The 27,511-nt window shown below is 37.5% G+C and overlaps 1 protein-coding gene across 2 annotated transcripts; it reads left to right on the top strand.

Annotated features, from left to right (window-relative positions):
- aifm4 (apoptosis inducing factor mitochondria associated 4) lies at positions 1-26,183 on the top strand. Of its 2 annotated transcripts, XM_030152881.1 has the most exons (19): positions 1-104; positions 9,000-9,093; positions 9,211-9,320; positions 9,404-9,513; positions 10,664-10,708; positions 10,820-10,901; positions 11,455-11,567; positions 14,255-14,341; positions 14,426-14,517; positions 18,474-18,604; positions 19,123-19,238; positions 19,329-19,400; positions 19,487-19,550; positions 21,432-21,508; positions 21,722-21,839; positions 23,374-23,472; positions 23,560-23,635; positions 23,730-23,834; positions 25,940-26,183. In XM_030152881.1, exons 2-19 carry the CDS (start codon positions 9,002-9,004, stop codon positions 25,968-25,970), a joined length of 1,620 nt encoding a protein of 539 aa, XP_030008741.1. In that variant the 5' UTR covers positions 1-104; positions 9,000-9,001; the 3' UTR covers positions 25,971-26,183. The 2 variants fall into 2 exon arrangements, with proteins under 2 accessions (XP_030008741.1, XP_030008743.1); XM_030152883.1 differs by lacking the exon at positions 1-104 and having other exon boundaries at positions 8,988-9,093.
- Positions 26,184-27,511: the final 1,328 nt, after the last annotated feature.

Raw genomic sequence — 27,511 nt, 5'->3', positions numbered from 1 at the left:
GCCCGCTGGTTCCTGAACGCCTCATTTCTGCACATTTCTCCGATGTAAAGAGACAGCGAAAGAGAATACAACATCATTATCTGCGCGGTTTGGTGAAGGATAAGGTAAGAGCACTGTTATGGATATTTAGTGATGTTTCGCGGCTTAAAAGAAGCTAAATAAAACCACATTTGAGGCGCGTTTTTAAGGTGATGCACCTTGTAATTAAGGCATCCTAGTTGCAATGTATGTGTATTTGAGATTTTTTCAGTAAAGATCATTTCCTTATTATTATTTCTCCTAAAGCTTTAATTGTTTAGAAAGCTCTAAGGCATTGTTTCAGATATCAGACAGAGAACACTTAGTCCAGGAGGTTACGCATGGTCATGTTTCTTTTTTTTTTTTTTTTTTTTTTACCCCATGGCCAACTTCTGACCACAGGGTATTGTTATTATGAATCATTTTGTCATCTATCTGTCTGTCCATCTGTCTGTTTGTCCATTCAACCACATAATTGCATTATCTGAAGAATGCTTTGAGTTATCTGCACCAAATTTATGCTGTGGATGCATGGCATGGAGCAGAAGCCTATTGAAAATGGGTCACCTTGACCTATTTTCCCAAGATCAAATGGAGACATGTCCTTTCAACGATGCAGTCATGTTATCTGAAGAGTGCATTGAGATATCCACAATTTATACTGTAACTGCATCTGTCTCTGTCCGTCTGTCTGTCTGTCCATTCAATGGTGTAACTGCATTATCTGAAGAATGCTTTGAGATTTCTACACCAAATTTATACTGTGAATGCATCTTGACATGGAGTAGAAGCCTATAGAGGGAATGCACATATATCACTTCCCCCTTGGGCCACGCCCCTCTAAGTCAGACTGAGTGGTAAAAACAAACAACATGACGAAGCATAGCAGTAACTACAGTGAGACCGGGAAAAATGTGGAATATAACATGAAATTAAAGACAGCTGGACTCGACATACAAGTTACCAAACAACAAGTGGTCTACGAACATTGATATATGGACAGAAATCACGTATCCTGACATTTATATGGACCTAATTTCAACGCCAGGAAAATCCACAATGCAAAGGATGAAAGCATACAAAAGCCAAAGAGTTGTTGACATCCTTGTCATCGTTTATTAGAGGATTACAGCTGGTGAGTGCTTTCAATTCAACACACTATTGTTTTTGAGGTTTTATGTCAGTGCAGACGTATTTTCTTGGTGGTAATTGCCAAGGTAAAGGCCCAGCAGTAGTGCTGACAGTTCACTACTGATTTACTGGAGGTGAACCCTTCGTATTGACCCAAGTGAGTGGATGATCTACTGGTACTGTGGATATTTAAGTACAGTTAACATCAAATACTTGATACAACACAGCTACAACAGCTTTGTGCCAGAGTACCCCCTTATTTGGAAAACTAGGTTAGCCTCAGTTTAAGCTAGTTTTCAAATCATGTAGAGCACAAGGTTCAGAATCACACAACTGAAGACAAAAACGTTTCAGTTATGAAATATAGAACTAAATGACAGATGCTAACATTAAAAGCTTTACTAAGAAGTAATGTTAGCCAAAACGATATGTAATTTAAGGTATGATTTTACACAAGAATACAGCATAAATGAACGTTACCTGACACAAATCCAGGTTTCATTGCCTGGATTCCAGTTATTTCTACGAATTGCAGCGATCCATCTGCTTCTTCTGTCTTTGGCTTTAGGTAGCCACTAAAACAATAGCTCAGAGTGCTTTTTAAATGTATTTGCGCAATCAATGGCACAACAGCTCTTCCCGATTTTTTAGATTGCTCTAAAGTTTTCGCAGTATTCAAGCCAAAGCCACTACTCATCTCCCTCTTTCTGCCACTCAGTGGACAGAACCGTGGTGACTTCCGCTAGCGGTGACATCACGTGCATACCCTCTATTGAAAATAGGCCACTTTGAACTGCATTTGATATGGAGCAGAAGCTTATTATTGGATACATCTTAACATGGAGCAGAAGCTTGTGAATTTTAAGGTCAAATGGCGACAGTTCCGTTCAAAGGCATAAATATGTTATCAGAAGAGCGCCTTAACATACTTGCATTAAACTTATACTGTGAAATGCATCTTGACATGGAAAAGGAACCTATTGAAAATATTCAGGTATGTATTTGAATATATGTGATATATTTTTTTTAAATTTCATGAACATGGTAGGAGTAATGATGATGCTGTAACTGCTGACTAGTGCAACTTTATGGCACACTACAACAGTCTGAGCTTATCATATCATACACTCAAATTTACATAATATTGTTTTTGGATTTTTGTTACGGGGCTGTCCACAAATGTCAACATGTCCTCCTACTAAGTTAACCAAGCATTCATAGGGGGAGGGGGTCAAGGGTACATGGTCATAACTTTGCTAGAAAAAAATGTTGAAAATCTGAGCTGCCTGCCAGTTCTTAAAGCTGCAACATGTATGCTCAAGATGAATGATACAAAAAAAATATTTCCCATTTGAGTCAGTTAAGCACACTAACATTCTTTCTTATTAATCAGATGATAGTTCACAAAGGGAAAATCTAATCAAGTATACTTTTATGTTATTGCATACACTTTTACACAAAGCTTCTGCCCAGATCACAATGTATTATTAATGCTCTTTATTTCTTTTCAGAAAACAAAATTAACTGCTGCAATGCCGAAGACGAAGAAACAAAGCAGTGACATGCGAAGAAAATGCATAAGAAAACGAGTTCAAATTTTACGAGCGACTGTAAGGTGCAATGTGACAAGTGTTCCTTCATCCACTTCCAACCAGGCATCTGAAACTGAAACGTCCAGCATGGGGAACCTTGGAATTGTGATGGTACACCAAACAACAGACAATAGTATACAACAAAAGAAAAAAACAGCAGTTCACGAGGCTGAAGAAGGAAAAATACCTGCAGTAGAAGAATCAAAAGAAATTACTGACCTTGGTTCAAAGCTGTACTGGAAGGAACAGACGGAGCTCCAGAATTTGAAAAATGCTGAGAACAAACAGCATGAGACAATTTCTTCTTATGAAGCTAAGAAGAAGTATAACACAGAATGGAGAAGAAAGGCAAGATTGGATCCAATTAGAAGACAACGTGAACAAGAAAGAGATACAGCTAGAAAAAGGATTATGCGGCATAATCCAATTCTTAAAAAAAGAGAACAGGACCTTGATACTAAGCGAAGGTCACAAAAAAGGCAAGATCCAGCCGTGAGACAAAAGGAACAAATATCTAACACAAAGAGGAGAAAACTGGCAAGGAAAGATCCTGAAGTGAGACAAAAGGAACAAATGTATGACACAAAGAGGAGAAAACTGATAAGGCAAGATCCTGATGCGAGACAAAAGGAGCAAAATTTTGACATGAAGAGGAGAAAACGTGTGAGGCAGGATCCAGATGTGAAACAAGAGGATCAAAGTTCAGACATAGGCTACTTTTATACGTAGCCGGGTATTTTAGGAAACGGATATTTCCCCCTCTCTGTTTAAAAAAAGAAAAAGACAAAAAAACCCAAAACAACCTCATTCAGAAGTGATCGTTTTCAGAAAACTCTGCGTTTACACGGCCCAGTATATCTACATCCAGGTCTGTGGATGGCAGTGTAGTGAGACGATCGAGTACCATTAACCAATCAGAATCCTGCAAAGAATCACAACAAAATGTTACTTCTGATATGAACCTATGGGGATGCAGTTTTCCTGTGTCCAGGTCCAAACAAAGCATGCACCAAACTTTCCCTACTCTATAACATAACACAACACAATATAGTGTCACGTCCTATGATAGTTGCTCCGAGACACGTCCAGAACTCTCCCTCCATTGCTTTATTGTTGATAAAAAGAAAAAGAACAGATGACTGCAACTCATTAGGTGGATATAACAAAAACACCTGCTAATTTTTGAGAGAAATGGGAGTGTCAATGGAGGGTCAGGTTTACTATGTCCAGTGCAGTAAACTGACAGGTGACCTACGCTTGTACAGTAATATACGATGGTCCTTCCAGCAGGTGCAGTCAGGGAGTTTTTGCAGTGAATTCTTATAAATAATTGTATAGTCATAGTGCTGTTTTGGAGTATTGTGTGTTTTGCTATGTTTTTGTCAAGTTTTGCTATTTTGTATGTATTTTTCTGGTTTGTATTGTTCATTTATAGTTGTATTTTAGCTGTAAAGTAATATTATATATGTATATGAGGATGAAGCTGGTAAGTGAAGTTACAGCATTAAACAAATGAGAAAATAAAGAAGTTTGGTGCTAGCAAGTGTTATCGTCTTTTATGAAGTGTTTCCACATCTTCATGCTTCATATTTTGTTTATCTGTCCTTTATCTGTTCTGTCCAGTTCATTGAAAGGTAAATGAAGTAATAATTTACATCCATGCTGAGCGGTCTTCGAAAACTGTGACGTCCGTCTGAGATCTCCACTTCCCTCTGTTTATACGCAAATGCAAATATGGAGATTTGCCGAAAAATCTCCACTCTGGCTGGAGTTTTTAGAAACCTTAGTTTTCAGTGCGCGTGCCCATAGTTGTCATGTAAACGATAGGCACAGGCAGCAAAAAATCTCCATTTTCAAAAAATCCCTGGCTACGTGTAAATGTACTCTCAGTAAAAGAGTATTTGTATTATTTACTATTATTTCAATGAGCTTAACAGGCCTTGTTCAGCTCCACCTCTATAACTGGTAAAATAAAGTGGAAAATTGAAGGAAAAAAAAGAAATATCATTCCATCCTTCTCCAAAGGAGAAAGCTTCCAAGGCAGGATCCAGATGTGAGACGAAGAACAAAGGTCCGACACAAAGCAGAGACAACTTGCAAGGCTTGATCCATCATACAACGAACGAGAGAACGCTAACAAGATGCACTCAAGGCAGTCCTACACAGATAGCACACATACAACTACTATGGGTGAAGTGATAGACTGGTTTCACTAAAAGGTAGCTGAAGGGCCTGTTTATGCATGCAGCTCATGTGATCAACTATTTTATGAACACAGTCTGGTCTCTCATAACAATGTTACCTTGCTTGAATGTGAAGCTGTGGGAGATTGTACAGATAAAAGGCCTTATACTTGTTGGGTGTGTAAAACCTGCCTGAATCATCTGAAGAATAAGTGTTTTCCTCTGTGTTCAATCCCCAATGGCATGAAATTCCCAGAAGTACCAGAAGAACTAAAGGAACTTCACAAACTTGAATGGCGACTACTTTCTCCTAGGATTGCATTTAAAAAAAAAAAAAAAAAATACAGTCTGCACTAAGAGGAGGCCAGTTCAGAATTAAAGGTGGAGTGCTCAATGTCCTTACAGATACACTGACAATCACTACCCAGACTTACAAGTGAAGATGCAACTGTAAAGGCCAAGCTCAAGAGACATTGTACTCTCAGAAAATATTAGACTTGAGAAGGTCAGGAAGGCTGCTGCATACTTGGCAACAAAAGGAACATTCTTCAAGGAACAAGGAGTCGCCTATAACCCTGAATGGACTGAGGAACAAGGGTCAGAACCTGAAGAATCAAATCAGTGTCTAGAAGGCTCAGGCACTCTGCCTGACAAAGAGTCTACAGTTAAAACCATAAATACTGAATATGGTGTTTCACCTACAGCTGCTGCTGTTCATGGTACAACTGTGTCCGATCATACTTTTTCATCAGAAGAAACAACAGCATCAGTGGAGCCTGTTCCTGGTCCTTCAACAACAGGGAATCATAATGACCTAGAAACACCTGTTAATACAGATGATCCAGAGGCTCCAACCCAACTACAGATAATCTCATCTAAAGATGAAGACAGTGATTGGACTGAGTCTGAAGATGATGATGATGAAAAAGAAATGTCAGCAGTAATGGACACTATGCTGATGTCACAAGACTTTTTAGACAACAATGAATGTGATTTGTTACATGGTTTTTGCACCTGGGCAAGACAACACTCCCATCAGTATCTTCAGGGTTAAGCATTCTGAAGAACTGTGTTTTCCAAGCGCATTCTGTGGGGAAAAGCGAATGGATAATTCAGAAAGAAAAGTTCCGGTTTATTACAGTGAGATATGCAAAAGTGAAGCTCAGCGTGCTGATAGGAGAGTAGCAAAGGATGTAGATGACCTGTTCTTCAAAGTGAAGAAAATTCAGATGACGCAAACACTTGACAGAATTCAGATTGCTATGAGGAAGTGCAAGTCTAAAGGAGTCAAACTAAATTCAAAAACCTTCAAAGACAAGTTAAATCTTGAAAACTTTGTATTTTGAGACATAGGATACAGATTTCTTAATACCATCGGAGGGCCCCCTCCATACTTTCAGGCCACGAGTAGAAGTCTTTTCAGCATGATTTGCCAGATGGTCTCATCTCCTGAAAATTCTGGGCAAGGTGGTTGAGGGTCAAGAATACACTGACACACAAATCAGTGACATGACATGGAAGGACGAGTGTCGATTGATTTGTAGTGACCCAATCACTGTTGCACGACACTTTGATCACCACCAGTGCTAAAAAGTAAGCTGGCACCTATTGGAGAATGACAAGATTTCTTCAGGTGTCCAGAGTTTCAACAAAGAGGTAGTGGCCACATGCATTGTCTCTTCTGGATCAAGGATTCCCCCCAGACCTGGAACAGACTCAAAGACATTATCAGTTATGTCAATTCTGTGCTGACATGTTACAAACCAAATGAAAGTGAAGATGCAGAGCTAGCACGCTTGGTTTCCTATCAGATGCATCGGCATTCTCACACATGTAAAAAAAGGTACCAAAATCAACAGGCAGTGTCGCTTCAAATTTCCTTTGCCACAAATGGTGTCATCACAAATTTTGGAACTTCTGATTAGCAATGAAGACTCAGATACAGAAGAACATGAGAAAAACTGGAAAACAGTCCAAGCAGAGCTAAAGAGGATGAGAATGGGAGAAAACATATATGAAGAATTCCTCATCAGAATATATTTACAGTAGTACTAAATTGCCAAATATGCCTCATCAGGTATGTAAACATATACCCAATATATAGATAATGAATATTTGTGCCCTATTTGCAGTTGTAATGTCAAAGTATATTATAAATCCATAAACCTAATGTAACCTATATAAAGCTGTGTATGACTTTTGTCACCAAGCAAAAAAACGGAAATTTGTTGCAATGTTCACTGTGGGAAGCGGAATTCCACGCTTCTTTCACTTGATCGACATGTTTGTTGTTGCTGCTACTGTGGCTGTGTGGAGTTCCACTTCCCACAGTCCACGCCACAGCAAATTTCTGAAAATGCCTGAGTGACCTACCGGCTCCGTTTGTAAACACATGGAGTGTTTATGGTGGAGTGCACTTTGAAATTGTTCACTTTGGGAAGAGATTCAGATGGATAATCATGGAAACACTCATGGATTCGTGGTACTTAGGCTGTGACTTGGGCTTTACAAATTTGATGAAAAATTGTTGATGAAAATCATATGCAGCTTTAAGGAAGGGAAACTTAATATTGCCATGCATTCTCACAACTGAGCGACTGCTCTATACAAAGAAAGGTGATATCATGTGAGCTTTTACACATCACAAGCAGTGAACATAAAATATTACTGTTGATGTCACAACACCCTGAAAATAAGAAATAAACTTTTTTCTTCAGTAATTCAACAGTTATATTGGTTTTAGTATAGGCTGATAGAAGAAAATAAATTATTCCACATTTTTGAAAGCTTAATTAACTCTAGCAGTGTTAAATTGCCAGTTGTTTGGTTTTTGCAGCACCTTAAGACACCTGTAGCAAGGGCCAGACTTGACTCACAAAGACCTATTTCCAGATCTGCAGTACATTGCATTGAGTATTAAAATGTTTTGCGTGCTGGACGTGCTCACAAAAATATTTCCATAGGTTTGTTGGGGTGATATGTTTTGCTTGAAACAGCCTTGTGCATTTATAATATCTGAGTACTTTAAAATGAAAATATGTATGTAATAAGTTTTACACAAAGACAGCCTAATCAAAATTATAGGGCACTAACTTTCAACAGATTCTTACACTATATTTGGCTGAGGGGTATTAAAAGTGCACATCACATTATGTTATTTGTCCTCTTCTGCTTGGTTTGCTTATAGTTCTGTCCTAATATATCATAAGAATGAAGTGAGGTTAAGAATAATGCTAATTGTGAGTAAAAAAAAGCTGTAGTTAAATCAGTCTACAGTGACAGGTTCAATGTGATGTGTGAGATTTTTGTTATGGAAAAACACAAATGTTGGAAATGTTGGAATCAGTTTCAGTTCTGTGGACAATTTCAGATGGTTACAGACAGACGGATGGTTTCCCCCGTTTCTTTTTTTTGTGTTTTGTTTTAAGCTTCTTCCTCTTACAAATATTACTCTTTTATTACCAGTCCTTTTGCTTGTGTGAATGTAATGGTCTGAAAACAAAGATAAGACACCATACCTGACATTTATGTAGATAGATTAGACAACCAGAAAGAAGACTATTAATAATACAGTGCAAAATGAAAGACAGTGCAGCAAATTGCCACTAACATGTACTGTAGGTAGTTATTAAATAGATTAAAGTGTCTAAATAACATTTGCCATTAAAAACATGTTACAAAGGTGTCATTGAATCTTCTACCAAAGTTTACTGGACAGTAGGCTGAAGCTATTACTGTTTAATTTCTTAAAATCAACAACACTAGTTACAGCATCAAATAATAAAGTATGAAAAGCACCTATATAAAGTCTTATTGTATGTATTAATAGTAAAATTCACAAGCACAGAGTGCAAAGAAATTAATCAGAAAAGTGATATGACCATGTACTGTATGTTACACCTTTTTGTGGCAAAATAAACTGAAGTTAGACAACTTCTTCAAAAACAAAACCTGTTGAAAGAGGAACAACAAATCATCAAAGTTGACACAGTGTAAAATAGGGTGTGTTTGTGGTCTGTGCCACTGGATAAGCCGGTTGGACTGATGATGATCTCTGTTTTGATTTGTCTTACAGTTATGAATCAGAGTCATGAAGAGGGAGGAGGAGGTAAAGAGGAGGAGATGATCACAGCATTAGTGTGTCCAGAGGAAGATCTGAAAGATGGAGAGTAAGTCATAAAAGACTGACATTGAGAAAACATGTGATGGACTGGACAAAGGGTTTATGACGTGGCTGTCTTTTCTTCCCTCTACATCTCCCTGTTTTATTCCTTTGTGATCTAAAGGATGAAAGTTGTGACTGTGGGGGATCAGAAGGTGTTGCTGGTTCGTACTCATGGTCAGTTCAGTGCTCTTGGAAGTCAGTGCTCTCATTATAATGCCCCTTTGGTTAAAGGTAAACCCTTCTCCTAGTTTCTCGGTCTCGCATCACACCAAACCATATGTAAAATAATAAAATAATGTTCTCTAACAATCCAGGAGTACTGATTGGTGACAGAGTTAGATGTCCTTTTCATGGCGCGTGCTTTAATGTCAGAACTGGAGATATTGAGGAGTTTCCAGGGCTGGACTCTCTTCCCTGTTATAAGGTAAAATTTATCTGGATGAGCCAACATTCACACTCATTTATTTGTATGTTCATGTGACAATTCAGGAAAAATAATTATGCTTTATGGTGGTATAGGTTGTTATTATGTTAGTTATTGTCTAGTTTAATGCATATACCGTACTTTCCAGGCTATAAGGCGCACCGGAATATAAGCCACACCTGACTATAAGCCGCAGGTGTCCACGTTGTGACATGAGATATTTACACAGAAAGATGGTAAACAGAAAGATTATTTAAATATTTATTTCCATACCTTGACTGCTTTTTTCCAAACAGTGCTTGTAACACGGCAGTAAAATGGCAGTAACACGACTGGTTCAAAAACCCAGAAAAGTCATTGATCTTTATCTTCATTTTCCTTCTGCTCATTGAAACCACTGCAGTTGTCTTCTTCAGTGTTGGAGTTGAACAGCCTCAGAAAGGCTCTGTCACACACCTTCTACGTCTCTCCTCCATTGTTGCTCAATGGCACTTCCGTGCAGCAGCTCTATTTCCTTCTTGGACAGACAAATCGATTGCTTTTAACTTAAAATCTGCATTTCTTCGTGTGTTTTCCATGATGAGGGTTTGTGCATGACACGCAAAATGATTGTTAAAAGTTAAGATTAAAACTTCTCCTCTTCATCACCTCTTCCACCTGTCTCAATTTTGCGCTTCCTGCTAGAGTACCCCCTGGTGGCTGTTAGCTCGTATAAATCTATACTCGAGCTGCATCGCTGTATAAGGCGCAGGGTTCAAAATGAGAAAAAAGTAGCAGCTTATAGTCCGGAAAGTACGGTATATCGCTATTTGCCACTTTGCAGTTTGTCATTGAGTACTTGTACCTGAGCAGTGATCATAAAATTAAATATGATCTAAAATCTACACATGTCTCATGTAAACAATTGACTAAACAGTGTGTGCTGAGTATGAATAGATTTGTAAAACAGTGTACGGGAAAACTTGCACAGAGAGTAAGTTTTCATTTTAATTCAAAAGGATTTCTTTTGTGATCAGTTTTTCAGCTTATACAACTTTTATAAAAAAAACAAACAGCCCTGATTATATTTCCAGATGAAAACCAAATGCAACAGTTTTTAGAAATATTTTTTGTCATATATTATCTTTTTAATTCACCTTATATTTGGCAGGTCAAAGTTGAAGATGGCCAAGTCTATGTTTCCATCGACAAAAAAGTAAGTCAAAGCATGGTAAATAGAAAAAACTCTAAATCATGTGTTCCCTCTCTGTTTATTTGTTACATTACAAAAAATAAGCACATATTTGCTTGTTGATAATTCCTGCAGACACTGACGCTGACCAGGCGGGTGAAAAAGATGTGCACGGTGGCACCAGATGTCAAACACATTATCCTGCTAATAGGAGGGGGTAAGGACAGAATGTTAAAAATGCAGGAAATTCCACTTTGAACCTTTGAACTTTCTCTTAGATCTTGGAGACACCACACATTTTGATAGAGAGCTCATGTGGTTAATGCAATATTTTACTGATCTCCTGTATGATAAATATTTTCAAATCGGTAAAAAGAACCTTGTAGAGACTTTATTAACAGGTGACGAGGTGGCGCTCATCTAAACTTGGTCTATTGATCAGTTCTTAACTTACCGGCCGATAGGCTGTAAAAGCTATTGTCGTCATGCGGCCTCTGGCGTCGTCGTCGTCTGTCGTCGTCGTCGTCTTCTTCTCCAAAACTACAATTCCGATTGACTTCAAACTTGGTGTACAACTTCTTTATGATGATGTCAACAAAAGTTAGTGAAATTATTTGGATCTGGATCTGATTCTGGATTTGGTGCGACTTTGAAAAATTTCCCCATTATAACACATAAGAAGTGCCGGTAAGGTACAGGGCCATTGGTCGTATTTTTCTCTGAGGAAACACTCTGAACAAGAAGAGTGACTGTACATTTTGTGATTTCAGGCCCTGCTGCCCTTCTTTGTGCTGAGACACTGCGGCAGAACTGTTACCAAGGACGCATTATTATGGTTACCAAAGATACCTTACCTCCTATTGACAAACCCAAACTGAGTAAGGTGAGAACCCAAGCACACTCTGTATAAATACAATGGCTTCATGTATGCCTAGATAAACTGTCAACAAAGGCAAGGCAAGGCAAGGCAAGTTTATTTGTATAGCACATTTCAGCAACAAGGCAATTCAAGGTGCTTCACACAGGACATTGAAATAAAAGAAACAAAAAGAAACACATTTAAAACATTATAAAAGAAACATATAAAAGGTGATTAAAAACAGCAAGTAAGAAAACAACACATAAACTCAAAAAACAAACAAACAAACAAAAAAACACACATATTAAAGTAAAAGTTGCAGTGCAGAGTTTCAAAGAGAATATAAAATTTAAAAAGTCAAAAGCCTTTTAGTCAAAGGCAGCAGTGAACAGGTGAGTCTTTAACCTGGACTTAAAAGAACTCAGACTCTCAGCAGACCTGATATTTTCTGGTAGTTTGTTCCAGATATACGGAGCATAGAAACTGAACGCTGATTCTCCATGTTTCGTTTTGACTTTGGGAACACAGAGCAGACCTGTACCAGATGACCTGAGTGGTCTGGATGGTTCATACTGAACTAGAAGGTCTCTAATGTATTTTGGGCCTAGACCATTCTGTGCTTTATATGCTAGTAAGAGAATTTTGAAGTCTATTCTCTGAGAGACAGGGAGCCAGTGTAGAGACCTCAGAACTGGGCTGATGTGGTCCACTCTCTTGGTCTTAGTGAGGACTCGAGCAGCACCATTCTGGATCAGTTGCAGTCGTCGAATAGACTTTTTAGGCAGACCAGAGAAGATACTGTTACAGTAGTCAACTCGACTAAAGATAAATGCATGGACAAGTTTTTCAAGGTCCTGCTGCGACATCAGTCCTTTAATCCTAGAAATGTTCTTGAGGTGATAGTAAGCTGACTTTGTAATTGTTTGTATGTGGTTTTTAAAATTCAGGTCTGAATCCATGACAACACCCAAATTCCTGGCCTGGTCTGAAGTTTTTAACTGAAGTGACTGGAGCTGTATGCTGATTTTAAGACGCTCCTCCTTGGGTCCAAAAACGACTACCTCAGTTTTTTCTCTGTTTAACTGAAGAAAGTTATGGCCCATCCATTCAGATATTTGCTCCATGCATTTATCCAGCGCTTGTATGGGGCTATGGTCACCTGGGGACATTGAAATGTAGAGCTGTGTGTCATCTGCATAGTTATGGTAATCTGTTTTGTTTTTTTCTATGATCTGAGCCAGTGGAAGCATGTAGATGTTGAACAGAAGGGGCCCCAGGATGGAGCCTTGGGGGACTCCACATGTAATTTTGGTCTGCTCAGATTTAAAGTTACCTATTGACACAAAATAATCCCTGCCCTTTAAGTAGGATGCAAACCAGTCAAGAACTGTGCCAGATAGTCCCACCCAATTTTCCAGTCGATCAAGTAATATATCATGGTCGACTGTGTTGAATGCCGCACTGAGATCCAGTAACACTAAAACTGAAGATCTGCCATGATCTGTGTTTAAGCGAATGTCATTAAATACTTTGAGCAGAGCTGTCTCAGTGCTGTGATGTGGTCTAAAACCTGATTGAAAGATGTTAAAGCAGCTGTTGACTGTTAAGACGTAATTTAGCTGTTGGGACACAGCCTTTTCAATGACTTTACCTAAAAAAGGAAGATTTGATATCGGCCTGTAGTTGTTCATTGAGGTCTTTTCTAGAGTGTTCTTTTTTAGGAGCGGCTTAATAACAGCTGTTTTCAGGGTCTGTGGGAAGACTCCTGAGCTTAGAGACACGTTTACAATCTCTAACAGGTCAGATGCCATGACGTGTGAAACTTTTTTGAAAAAATCTGTGGGTAAAACATCTGGTCAAAGTCTAGTCAAATTTACTCCCAAACCATGTGATATATGTATATTTGTTTAGTCAACAAAAAGCTAAAAACAGAATTAATGGATGTATTATTGAGTTACACTATAGAAAAACATACATTTGGAAATATATGATTTATGTTTGGTTTTCAGAATCTATCCAGATAGACCCAACAGCATACGTTTATGGATCTTTCAGATATCCACAATGAACAAAATGAATTTAAAAAAAATCTGCACCATCACAAATGCTTATCGATGACGTTGTCCAGATCTCCAACATATCCATTAAATTACCAGAGTCATATATCACAAAGATCACAGATCTGGAAAAAATTACATGAACAGATTTTCAGAAAACTGCCAGTGCTGTTAGAGTGGAAATGTGACCTTCACTGTTACTAGTCTGAATGATGTCGACAACTGAAATTCAGATTTATTACTCTTTCAAAAGATAGATTTATCAGAAATGCCAAATGATATCACTGTCAGGTATCTAGTTTTAGTTGTATCAAAGATCCACTTAATATGTAAAAAGATTAAAACAAAAACATCTTAAGTGCATCCAATTTCAATATATTACATACAGATTTAGGATGTTTATGGGTCAGTGTGTTATCTTTTTGACACTGTCTATATCTTTAAAGAACATGAATATTTCACCCCTGTTTTGGGATATTTTGAACAATCAAGTGATGTTTTAGCTTTTTCTTAATATCTTTAGCATATATAGGTTATTTGTGTCTACCTAAACTTTTTGAGTCGATCGTCAGTATGTGTGTATGTTTAGATGTTTGCTGTCAGTGAATGATGCTTTAAGAAAGGATCAAACATTTTACAGATACATCTTTACAGGCTTTAAATCAGGACAGCAGCAGCATCCTCCTGCGGTCCAGTGACTTCTATCAGCAGTATGGTATTGAAGTGTGGACACAGAAGGAGGTAACTAGAAGCTAAAAGCCTCTCTTGTTTCTAGTGTGGTCAGATGATCCATGGTTGCTTTAATAAACCCCTGTTGTTTTGCAGGTGGTGTCAGTGAACGCAGCTGAGAAGGTGGTGAAGATAAGTGACGGGACTTTACAGCATTATGACCAACTTCTCATCTCAACAGGCTGCAGGTTAGATTCAGTATCACCTTACAATCATTAGAAGTGTCACTGACACGACTGAAGACTGGAAAAAATGACTGTTGAGGAGGGATGGAAAATAATGAAACACTGTATACTTTTACCTAGCCTCCTTCAGGTTTGTATTATTGCACATCACCAGGAGTGTAGAGGAAGACAATGCACTCTCCATTCCATTTATTAATATTCAAATGAGGAAATTACACAATGGATACTATAATAAGCTTTAAAAACAACACATTGTTAAATAATAAATCAACCTTTTCCCCTATATTAAATACATATATAGTTATATAAAAAAAAAATTGTATGTGTCTTTTAAATTGAGATAACACTGTGGTGTTTAACCCTTTCATGCATAGTGGTCACTACAGTAGATGGCTATTCTATAGTTGTTATCTTGTATATTCATGGATTTTGTTGTTTTATTTGCATATCAACCAACACAGTGGACGCTTATGCATCGTCCCATACACTGCAGTTCATACCATTACTGTAACTTTACATTATGTTCTTGATAAACCTGATCTGCAGTAACATATTTGAGTGTAAATCAATTAGACTGTAATGAACAGTTTCTTTTAAAACAAAAAGTTGTTTTTTTTTGCATATTATCTGAGTGAGTAATAGCTAGTATTATAGTATGTTAAAATGTGAGAAAACATCAGATTAGCAGCATTAAAAAAAAATATTTCATAGTTTTCATATAGTATGACAGTAAGTACATGTTTCTTTGCTTCAAAAATTAAGCAAATGGTGTCCAGCTGGGTAGATATTTTTGTAACTCCATGAAAAATAGGTTCATAAAAATATTTCTATCACTGTTTTTTTCATGCCTAAAGAAAAATAAAAACACTCAGGAAAAAAATATCTTGATTAAGGTTATCATAATTCATGCATGAAAGGGTTAAGCTTATGATCCACTGACAGTATATGGAAGTTCTTATATTCACAGTTTTATGATCAGGGTGTCTATAGCAACCCCCCCCCCCCCCCCCCCCCCATTAACACAATAAACATAATCTGTGAACAGCAGTGATATGTGTCCGATCACCATAGTGACCTACCAGTGTGTGTGTGTCTGTGTAATTAACACAGACACACACACACATAGAAGTGAGACGTCAGCTGACTGATGATGCTAGATGACATCACATGGGTGACCGTTCTGATCTCCTTGAACAGTACTGACGCATGTCTTATCACCATGGTAACCAGTGACCAGTCACCACACGTGTTAATTTAACACCTGAACACACACAGAGGCGAGGCAGACAATGTGTACCAAAAATTCACTCACAAAGACTTCAGTGGGCGCCAGTGATATTAATGACCGCCAAAGTATCTGAGGTTCATAATGAATATTATATGTTTACCTTCACCTGGAGGTACAGTCTGCTTCAGGCTAACTTCACCGGACAAAGACACATAATAAACTGAAAATACCGTAGGTGTCCTAATGTGAGCTCAGGAGGCAAGACATTTAATGGCAACACTAATCATCATTAATCATCTGGTACTGCCTCAGTCAGAGAGTAGAGTCTTCATGACAACACTGCATGCTTTATATGCAACTGTATTCATGAAAAAAATGCATTCCCATAGATTTATGAGTCTACACATACATACACATAAAGCTTTTTATACATGTGTTCATACACTTCATACTTATGGTTTTACATTAAAGGTGGGGTCTGAGATCTTAGAAAAACGGTTCGAGCAAGCTACATTTTGAAAATACTCAATTCAAAAGTCCAAACTCCTTTCTTCGGACGTCCCTCCGAAGTCACGCCTCCAGAGTAGTGGCGCGCGCAGTGCTTATTCCCGAGGGTTCACGAGCACTGCACAGCAACAATACGCCGGCTGAGGCTCTGCTCTGCTCCATACCTGAGTTGGGCTCCGGTCCGGCCGAACCGTCTCCGACACCGGCTGAGGCTCCGTCCCCTGCTTCGCTCCTGTACGCCTTGGGCTCCTACCCCAACTACGGCCCCGGCCGAGCCTCCGGCTGGCGTATCCATGCATAGCTCATTCACTTTCCTTTAACACCTCCGCTCTTCCAGAACAGCCCCAGTTCAGACCTATGTGACTAATGTTACATTTCCTACTGATTTATGTTAGTGACAAAACAGTTTGCCGGTGAACTTTCCATCCTAATATAACTAATATAGCCAGGTTCTGGCTACACTTCCTGTACAAGCGCTCCAGCCTCTGGGAACGTGAAGAGGGGTATGTGCAGAGGGGGGAGGGGTGAATGGCAGTTGAGTTTGATAGACATATCACCATCCAATCATTTTGAGTGGGCGCTCAAAATGATTGGATGGTGTTTTTTCAGTCCTGCCCGTTCCACAGGTGACTGATTTTTAAAATTTTTGTTAGAGCATTTAATTAATTAGTTGTAATCGGGGTGTGAAGGGGATTTTGAGGAATGTAATAAAAAATGCTTCAGAAAAACATCTCAGACCCCACCTTTAATAAAGCTTAAACTGTAACAAGAGAAGAGTCTTATTCTATTATTCTTTTACTACTGTTAAATGCAGTTCTAGTAGACTTGCTCCAACAGAAACTAATTCTTAATGTAATAAATATAACATCTGTGGCTGAACTACTGTTAGATTATCAGATGAAGCATTGATTATGATGATGGCTCAGGATTAATTCTACTCCAACTGATTCCATCTGTATATGATAGCTGAGTCTATAGAAAAACATTGCTCCATGAAAGTGGGCTAACTAAACACTTTTGGTGTTTACAGATCAGATGCACCACCACAGATAAAAGTTTCTTTAATGGGAGTTGCTGTAAACATTATGGTATCACAGGTTCTAACAGTCAGATGACTGATGTTGCTAAATGGCATCACACAGGTGATGGTTTTATTCTCTTTAAAATGTAGGACAAACAAAGCTGCAGTTACCACTTATTAATAGGAGTCACAACAGAGAACAAAACCTTAGAAATTGTTACTTATGATACGGAGCCCCTTTGGTGAAATTGGGGGAAAAAAAAGCGTGGCCACGAGATAAGTAACTCATGGCCATGAGCTACTTATCTCATGGCCATGAGTTACTACTAATACGTGACCATAAGACGTTTCACCCATGAGATTGCTATACAGTGTATCACATTGATTTGATGCTCTTACCAACATGGAACAACTCAATTTGATTTCATTTTACTTTCACCTCGGTATGAACTACCGTGATATACTTCAAATACTTGCGGTAAGGCCTGGGGTTTTAGTATGGGACATTAGTAACTCGTGGCCACACCTACCTTATCTCATGGCCACACATTAATATTTTTTTCCTCACATGTCACCAAAGGGGCTCTGTACTGTAAAGTGGTTACTATAAGTGGCAAAGATTTTGTTTTTTGTTAATTTTTTTCTACATTTCAACGTTTTCATTCTACATTTGTCCTTTTGGTAATTTGTTTTTGAACTAGACAAGAGATCTGAATAGTCACCTCTGTGACATCTACCATCATTCGTCAGCTGACAGCTCATCTGTGTATGTGTTCCTTACATTAACACACATGTAATTGCAGGCCATTGGTTTCTGTGGCGATCAAACATATAATGCTTTTTTTGCAATCAAATTTTTATTTTCATTTAATAAATTAAATCGAACAGAGATATTTCAGGTTATATAATATTACTGGAATGGATTCTCAGAGCAAGAATACGATCAAACATATAACTGCTGTTTACAGAAGGTAATTTTAGTTTTCGCTAGAATGATGTCACAGATGCCCAGATCATGAAACTGTAAATACAAGGACTGTCATATAATATTGTTGGTGGATCATAAGCTCTGTCACAACAGTTTTATGACAGGATAATCAGTGCACATTGTCAACTGCAGGACCTTAATTAGTTTTCCACAACTGCTGTTGAATTGTTGGTTTCCATGTGATAACGGTAGTATAATTATCCTTTTGCCTACAGAGCACGTTCACTCAGCTGTCCTGGGTGGGATTTAGAAGGAGTGAAGATGCTGCAGTGTTATGAAGATGCCAGAGACATTGACAGCTCCTCACTGGGCCAGAGGACTGTTGTCATTGGAGCCTCTTTCATAGGTGATTCTGAAAACTGGTTTGTCAGGGTGTTTATTTTTCAGACTGATTAGCAAAAGGGCCTGTTCTCTGAATATTTACTTAAATTTGGTAACATGAGATGAAGTAATTTTGCGCATATTTTATGATGTTTTGAGGGTTCTGTAAGCTGTGTTTTTTACCAACAGTGTGCAGCTGTTTACATTTTCACCATGTTGGTAGAATCAACTGTGTTTTTCCAGACAAGCCAAAATGTGTGCTGTGAAAAGGGTCTGTAATATGTGGACTTTGTCATTGGTCCATCTGTCATATACTGTCTTCCTTAACTTGCAGTTACAACTTTTGAAAAATTACCTCTGAAATGGAAAAAAATGCTTTAATTACTGATCAGTGAGAAATACTCCATTTCTGACTCCTTTCTCCTGAGCTTTTACAGTTCAGACAGATGTTTTCATTTTCAATGAAGAGTGTTTGTTTGCGGCAGAGTTGCAGCTATAGTTGCAGGCTTTTATAATTTATTTTATTTTTTTGGAACCAAACAGGTATGGAAGTGGCATCTTATCTCTCAGACAAAGCCGCCAATGTGGCTGTGGTTGGCACTTCCAGATACCCATATGAACGGTCTTTTGGATCAGAAATTGGGAAGATGTGTATGCAAGTAAGACATAATAATGACAGTAGCCTTTACCTGACACAGCTGAATGTCCCTTGTTTGGTTTTATTAAATTTCTGAATCTGTTTCTTGAAGATGTTGGAGGAGCGTAATGTCAAGTTGTACATGAGTGATGGAGTCAGTGAGATCAGAGGGCAGAACGGGAAGGTAACGCTACCTTTACTCTCAGTATTAACACCCATATTTAGAAAACCATTCAGCTGTAGATCCATTTACTTTGTTCTTTGCTGCAGGTGAAGGAGGTGGTGCTGAAAAGTGGGACAGTCCTGGAGGCTGATGTAGTGATTACAGGAATCGGTAATTTTTTCTGCTTCTCTGTGGGTGGGGTATGCAGTATTAGGCAGCAAGTGAACATTTAGTCCTTGAAGGTGATGTGTTAGAAATGGCAAAATGGGCAAGAGCATGGATCTAAGCAGCTTAGATGAAGAAGAAGTTGTGATGGTCAAATCACTGGGTCAGAGCATCTGAACATTATTACCATCTGTCTAATATTGTCTAGGTCCACCCTTTTCCACAAAAACATATCTAACCTGAGGCTTAGACACCACCAGACCTCTGAATCCGTGCGTTTCCATGACAACTTTTATTCCTGGTTTAATCTGAATAAACGTTAGATCCTATTTAAGATGCCCATGTAAACACCTTATTCCAGTTGAAAAAGAATAGTTTGGATTAAATTTAAATCCGAATAAAGTCACTGGTTTAATCCACTTTTTATTCTGAAATAAATCATTCCTCGGACATGTAAACCCTTTATTCTGTTTGGACTTTATTCCTGCCATTCTACACATGCTCGTTGTCTTGTCCTGTCGCAATGACGCACACATTCTGCGCTGGCGGAGGAATATGCACTGCAGTCTAGTCAACCCAAACCGTTCCAGTGGGCTATTCTGATGGGATCTACCAGCCTCTAAAACCCTGAAGGAATAGTTCACCACTTGTTTTTTATTAATTCATTTGTCATGCACTAATGAGTTTGATAAGTGGGCAACTCAGTTTGCACTGCAGTGCACCGACTGCTTTGTTCTCGCAGCCCTTCTGTTAGCTTAGCTTAGTTTAGCATGATCACTTCATTCCTAAGGTCAGACGTAGTCAGGCTTTTATAGATGATTTCGAGTATTTTATGAGTGATTTTGTGAAATTCTGTTCTCCCTAATCATTACTTTAGTCCGGTGAGGTCAGTATGATCACAAATTGAGGCTCAAATCATGGCGATGTGACTTACTGCAGTAATAAAATCTTGGCAAATAAAAACTAATGCAAAGCTAAAACGGTAAAGCAAAGCTAATTTAGCGCATGCATCCCTTCCAACAAAAAGATTTTCCAACTTCCATCAACACAACAGTCCCAAGATTGTATGAGTGCAGTAAGTCGCAGATCTAAAGAAATAATTAGGGAGAATCGGATTTCAGAAAATCACTTACAAAAGACTACAAATCACCTTTAAAAAAAAAAAAAAAACTGGCTACGTATGACCATGGAAATGCAGTGACTATGCTAAGCTAAGCTAACAGAAGGGCTGTGAGAACAAGGCAACGTGAGCACTGCAGCGCAAACCCTTTTACTCACTTATCTACCTCACTAATACCTCATGTAAACCTTTATTTGGGTTTAACATTTCCATGTAAACAGAAGAGGAAATACTTTAGTTCCGAATTCATTTCTTCTGGAAAAATAAATCAGATTTAAAAAACATCATGTAACCGTACTCACTGTGTGCTGTGGTATCTGGACCAAGACGTTAGTAGCAGACCCCCGAAGTCTTAGAAGTAGAGAGGTGGACCTCCATGGATCAGATTTTTGGTCAGTTGTGGCAGATGCTCTGACCTGGTCACCACCATTGGTCCATGTTAGAGTGACTCAGTTCGTTAAGTTGATCATTTTTTCCAACACATCAGCTTCGAGGACTAAATATTCACTTACTGCTTAATACCCAACCCAGTGTAAGGTCCCATTGTAATGAAATAATCAATATAATCACCACTTCTCCTGTCAGTGTCAGAATGTTATGTCTGATTGGTGTGTGAAAAGACTATTACAAGACATTAAGCAACTTTGAGAGTAATTTAACATATTGGGGATTCACTTTTAACTTCTGTCTTGGTGGTATACTGAAATATATGAAATATTTTCTGTGGAGTTCTGTACAAAATAAATTTACACATCTCTGTTTCTCAGGTGTAATCCCTAATTCAGATTTCCTGTCAGGAAGTGGGATTGAAGTGGATTCACACAAAGCTGTCATTGTTGATAAGGTAGTCACACAGCTATCACATGACATAACCGAAAGCTGAATTAATTACATTGACTTGAAAGAATGCAGTTGAAGTAAAGCACATCCTTTTAAAGATGTAATAATGTAAAATATTTTAGAGAATTACGCTTGAGGACAACATAGGCAGACATAATCTACACTTTCTTGTTTGTTTACTAAAGCTGTGCTGTAAACAAATGCTCTTTTCTAACAGTTTATGAGGGCCAATGTACCTGATGTGTTTAGTGCTGGGGATGTTACTGCCTTCCCTCTGACCATGCGGGGAGACCAAAGGGTCAGCATCGCCCACTGGCAAATGTCACATGCTCAAGGTAAGAGACCATAATACTCAAAGAAACATCATGATGCATGTTTTGACTTTATGTATGATGCTTGGAAATAATATTACTATGGTGTAATATTTGGGGTCAGCAACTCATAATACTCTTAAAAAAAAAAAACACTTTTCTAGTAATTATTCAAAACCGTATTCCTTCATAAAATAGTCTGTAAGTGCAGACTGTGTGTTTTTCAGTGGACATGAATCACTGTAATTATACATTATCAGTATAATGAAACTCCCACTTCATTAAAAATACACTTAATGTCCAGCTCATCTAGCTTTACTCAATGATGTTATGGGGCACTTGCAGCTAGAAAAAATACAATACTCCCTAAAGGACAAAGTAGGCATATTTTATTCAACATGGCAACCGTATATACCAGGGGTGTCAAACATGTGGCCCGGGAGCCAAAACCGGCCCGCCAAAGGGTCTAATCCGGCTTGCGGGATGAATTATTGAAATACAAAAATTACATTGAAGATATTAACAATCAAAGATGTCAAAATAAATTTAGTTCAATTCCATGTAAAGCGGGTCAGACCAGTAAAATACTATCATAATAAACTATAAATAATGAAAACCACAGATTTTTCTCTTTGTTTTAATGTAAAAATAGTAAAATTACACAAAAATGTTAACATTTACAGACTAGCCTTTTACAAAAAATGTGAAAAACCTGAACAAATATGAACAACCTGAAATGTCTTAAGAGATTTAAGAGTAATTGTACCAATATTCTGTCTGTTATTAAATGTTTTGTGTGTTTGTAGATCCACTGTGATCTGTATGTTATAATGTACATGTGTAAATGATAAACTGAGGCAGAATATTGTTAAAAATTACACTTATTTTTTCAGTTTGTTCATGTTGTTCACATCTTTTGAAAGGATAGTTTGTAGATGTAAACCTTTTCATAATGAAAATTTACTTTTTTCACTCTAAAACAGAGAAAAGTTTGGAGTTGACATTATTTATATATTATTATGTTATTATTTTACTGGTTCGGCCCACTGCAGATCAAATTTAGTTGAATGTGGCCCCTGAACTAAAATGAGTTTGACACCCCTGGTATATACCGTATTATATTAAAAATAACTCATCATACATAGGTAAAAAAACAAACAAACAAAAAAAAAAACAAAGAGCATATGACATCCTGTTTGTGTTTTTTTCCTCTCTCTCTCTCTCCTGTTGTTACTTTGTTTTGTCTTGTTTTGTTTGGTTTGGTGCATATGTTATGTGTGTATTTATTTATTCACTCATCTTCCATTTCCCCTTTTGGGAACTTATAGTATTTACATATGTATCTCGTTGTACCTTGTTTGAATTGTACTTGTATTTGTAAAACCCCAGTAAAAAAAAAAAATACACTTCATGCCTTGTACCCAATCCCTCCAAAGTCCTCATTACATATATGAGTCTGTGTAGATGTAGATGTAAACTATAATTTGACTGGTTGGTGGGGGTGCAGAAGCATGCACTGTTATTTTAAATTTTCCCACTTTTCTTTTCTTTGCTGCAGGAAGAGTTGCTGCCTTAAACATGCTAAAGAAACCAACCAAATTAGAGTCGGTGCCTTTCTTCTGGACTGTGTTACTTGGGAAAAGTATCAGATACACAGGTAAAGTTTATAATGAGACCCTCCCCCTTGCTGCTTGCATTATATAATTTATAGATGGTAATTTCTCCTTCTCCTTCTCCACTCTAGGTTATGGGGAAGGATACACTGAAATCATATTTAAAGGCAAAGTTGCAGAACAGAAGTTTCTTGCATTTTATATAAAGTGAGGGAAGAACCACAGATACAAATACAGCACAGACACAATACGAACACATGGCAGTTACACTGAATTGTTGGAAATTTTCCTTCATTAACAGAGATGAGGTGGTGGTAGCAGCAGCTAGCCTGATGTTTGATCCAGCTGTGGCTCGACTGGCAGAACTCATGGCTAAAGGCCAGATTATAACAAAAGCACAAGCACAGTGAGTGTCACCTTATATTTACACAAACTAAACATTAGACCCATGGTAACATTATGACTACTGACAGATGAAATGTTATTAATATAATTTTGTGACAATAGCACCTTTCTGGCAGCAGGATGTATAAGGTAGCAAATCAATATTTATTTGATGTGTAGAAGGAAAATGGACAGCATAAAGATCTGAGTGACTTTGAGATCAGCCAAATTGTGATTGTGTGATGACCAGATCAGAGCATCTCTAAAATAGCAGGTCTTGGTGTGTCATAGTAAGGATCCTGAAATAAGTGACCTAAGAAAAGGCAACCCAGTTTAAGTGCATTTGAGCACGTATGGAATATCCTGGACAAACAAATCCATTCCATAGAGATCCAATGCCACAACTCACTGGTTATAAAGGATCTGCTGCTTATATCTGCTGTTGTTTACTCAATATTAGACAAGTGGGAGTCATGTTATGTTTGCACAGATGCTCGATCTGGTTGTCCTTATTGTAGGATATAAACCACTATAGATCAGAAACACCCAACATGACCTGTACTTTTGGAGATGCTCTGTCATTTGGCCATCAAAAATCTAGCCCTTGCAAGCTGTCTGTGATCTTTATGCTTTCCCATTGTACTGTTTAACACATCAACTTGGAGGGCTAAATGTTCACTTGCTGCCTAATATATCCAACCCACAGACGGGTCCCTTTGTAACAAGATAACATTACAACCACTATACCTCTTAGTGCGGGAGTGTCAAACTCATTTTAGTTCAGGGGCCACATTCAGCCCGATATGATCTCAAGTGGGCCGCACCAGTAAAATAATAACAGTGAAAAAAGAAAAATTAAATTCTGATAATGTTAACATCTACAAAAATCTGAATAACATGAACAACTGGAAACATCTTAAGAAAAACAAATACAATTTTAACAATATTATGCCTCAGATTATCAGTTTATCATTTACACGTGTGCGTTACAACTTACATTACAATTACAAATGAACGAAACATTTAATAAAAGGTAGAATATTGGTACAATTGCATTTACTTATCTTTAGACATTTCAGGTTATTCACATTTTTTGTAAAATAACAGTTTTTTAATATAAACATTTTCATGTAATTTTACTTTTTTACACTAAAACAAAGATAAAATTAGCTGTTTTCATTATTTATAGGTTTAATATGATAGTATTTTACTGGTCTGACCCACTTGATATCTAATTTGTCTGTATGTGGAATCTGAATTAAAATGATTTTGACATCCTCGATTGTTAATATCTTCAGTGTAATTTTTGTATTTCACAAATCCATCCTACAGGCCAGACCTTTGGCGGGCCGGATTTGGCCCCCAAGCCGCATGTTTGACACCTGTGTCTTAGTGGGTATAATGCCATGCCTTATTGGTGTATGTGTATATATACTCAATGTGCATTATATATGACACTGATGGATTTCACAGTTGTGATACTGTCTAATGTCATGTAATGGTGCTATTGTCTTATTAGTGACATTAAGGGAAAGAGGACATTGCACAAAACCAGAAATAGATGTTAGGATATTTCTTACTTTAATTATTTTGCAAAACTCTCTTTCCCTTTGTTTTGTCTTTGTCTTAGTTTATCTAATGGGCCTAGTCCTGAGTTTTTCCTCCTTCATTCTCACTAATAAAAAAATCCCATCCCATAAATGTTAAATAACCAGCAATCCAGATCATTTCAGCTCAGCAGGTGGTGTTATTACCCTAAAGCTATATCAGTATGTTGCACACTGACAGCCAAGGTGATAATAGCCTGCACTCGACTTAACGAGCCAAAACAATAAAACTGCATTTGCATGTAGACATAAAACCAAACGTCCATGTATGTGTGGGCTAAGCCTGTATCTCTGTTTGCAGTTATGTTATGCCTACACATTACATTGTCCCTAAAAGTTCATTATATGAAAAATCTGAGACTAAAACTAGAAATATCTTTCTATCTCAGTTTTGGCTGCCATTGTGCATTTATTTTGATCCTAATCATAAGTATATAGAAATGAAAGTAATAGATACAATCTGATGCCTGTGAACATATTATTTGTTGAATTTCTCTTTTGTTACTTCCCGTTTGTTCAGAGCCGATGACCTGAGCTGGCTGCAGATGTAACCACAGCTTCCCCATATCCAGGAGGAACTCGTTGGACTGATCTATTGTTCAATTCTTGTTCCATTTACTGCCTCAGGCTTTTGGAAGGGAAATCAGAGTGCCATTACCATAGCAGCTATCAAACCATTATTGATTTTTTTACCTTTTGCATCCTGTAAATGATCTGTCAAATACGTAAAGATCAGATAATCCTAACAGACTTGCAGCGTTTATTCATTACCTCAGTACTGAAGTGGGATTTCTAAACAATCACATATTGATATTGTTAATGAATATATTTGGTAACAATGACTGTACAAGACATTTTCTGTCAAATAGTACTGAGTAGTAAAGACATATTACTGTAGTAGAATTTTAACGGTTTATTTACTTAAACTTTGAAAAATGCTGACTGTAATTCATTTAAACATTGGAGGAAAAATCCTGATTAAAATGTTTATTTTAAATTATATTCTGCAATGCCTTAATACTTTATACTCCTACTATTTATATGAAGAAATGTAGCATGACTTTATCAGTTACTGTAAGAAAAGATTTATTTACTTGGTGTTTTATTACTTTATCGTCAGGGCTTAAAGTTCACAATAGGACAAGGCAAATAAACTCCTCAGGTATTGAACATATTAAAAATTTCCACAACATTTATTACAGTTGTTTGTTGCACTCACATAAATGATTTATTATCTATAAATCACATGTGTATTTGCTTTAATTGGTCATATGCTATTGGGTATATGCCTTTGGGATTATTTAGAAGTATTTCTAAGTCAAAAAAATAAAGTTGGACAAAAATCTTTTTTTTTGTCTGGACCCCCCCCCCCCATGATTTCCCATACTGGTGGTCGAAAAGGACCCTCTTCAAAAATGGTTTCAAACACTCTGAAATACCTCACATGTGACTAAATGATACCTTTGGAATTATTTAGAAGTATTTTTAAGCAAATAGAAAGTTGGGCAAAAATCTTGTTTTTTTTTCTGGACCCCCCCCTAATGATTTTCTTTTTGGTAGTCGAAAATGACCCCCTCAAAAATTTTTTTCAAACAGTCTGAAATACCTCACATGTGACTAATTGATGCCTTTGGGATTATTTATAAGTATTTCTAAGCCAAAAAAAAAAAAAAAATTGGACAAAAATCTCTTTTTTTCTGGTTTTAGATCCATTGTAAAAACAGGTTTTTATCATCTTAAGAACGTAGACAGAGTCTGTCCAATTCTCTCTCGAGCCAACACAGAGATGCTGATGCATGCTTTTGTTTCCAGTAAAATTGACTACTGTAATGCCCTGCTTTCTGGTCTTCCCAAAGATAGAATTTCACAACTCCAACTTCTTCAAAATTCAGCCGCTCGAGTGCTGACGAAGACCAGAAGGCGGGCTCACATTACACCGGTTTTAAAATCACTGCATTGGCTCCCTGTGTGTTTATGGATTTAATTTTAAGGTCCTTTTAATAGTTTTTAAATGTGTTAATGGTCTTGCGCTTTCTTATCTTTTAGACTTGCTTGTACCTTATGAACCCTTGCGGACCCTGAGGTCCTTTGG

This window comes from Sphaeramia orbicularis, chromosome 13 (genome assembly GCF_902148855.1).
Source record: "Sphaeramia orbicularis chromosome 13, fSphaOr1.1, whole genome shotgun sequence".
Lineage (NCBI taxonomy): Eukaryota > Metazoa > Chordata > Actinopteri > Kurtiformes > Apogonidae > Sphaeramia > Sphaeramia orbicularis.
Note: the sequence above shows the minus strand (reverse complement) of the source record. Positions and strands in the feature narration are given on the sequence as shown.

Coding starts and splice junctions, on each gene's coding strand:
- aifm4 (XM_030152881.1), top strand. CDS start 9,002: ATGAATCAGAGTCATGAAGAGGGAGGAGGAGGTAAAGAGGAGGAGATG. Junction 19,551..21,431: donor TGTAGTGATTACAGGAATCG/GTAATTTTTTCT, acceptor TCTGTTTCTCAG/GTGTAATCCCTAATTCAGAT. Junction 21,509..21,721: donor AAGCTGTCATTGTTGATAAG/GTAGTCACACAG, acceptor CTTTTCTAACAG/TTTATGAGGGCCAATGTACC.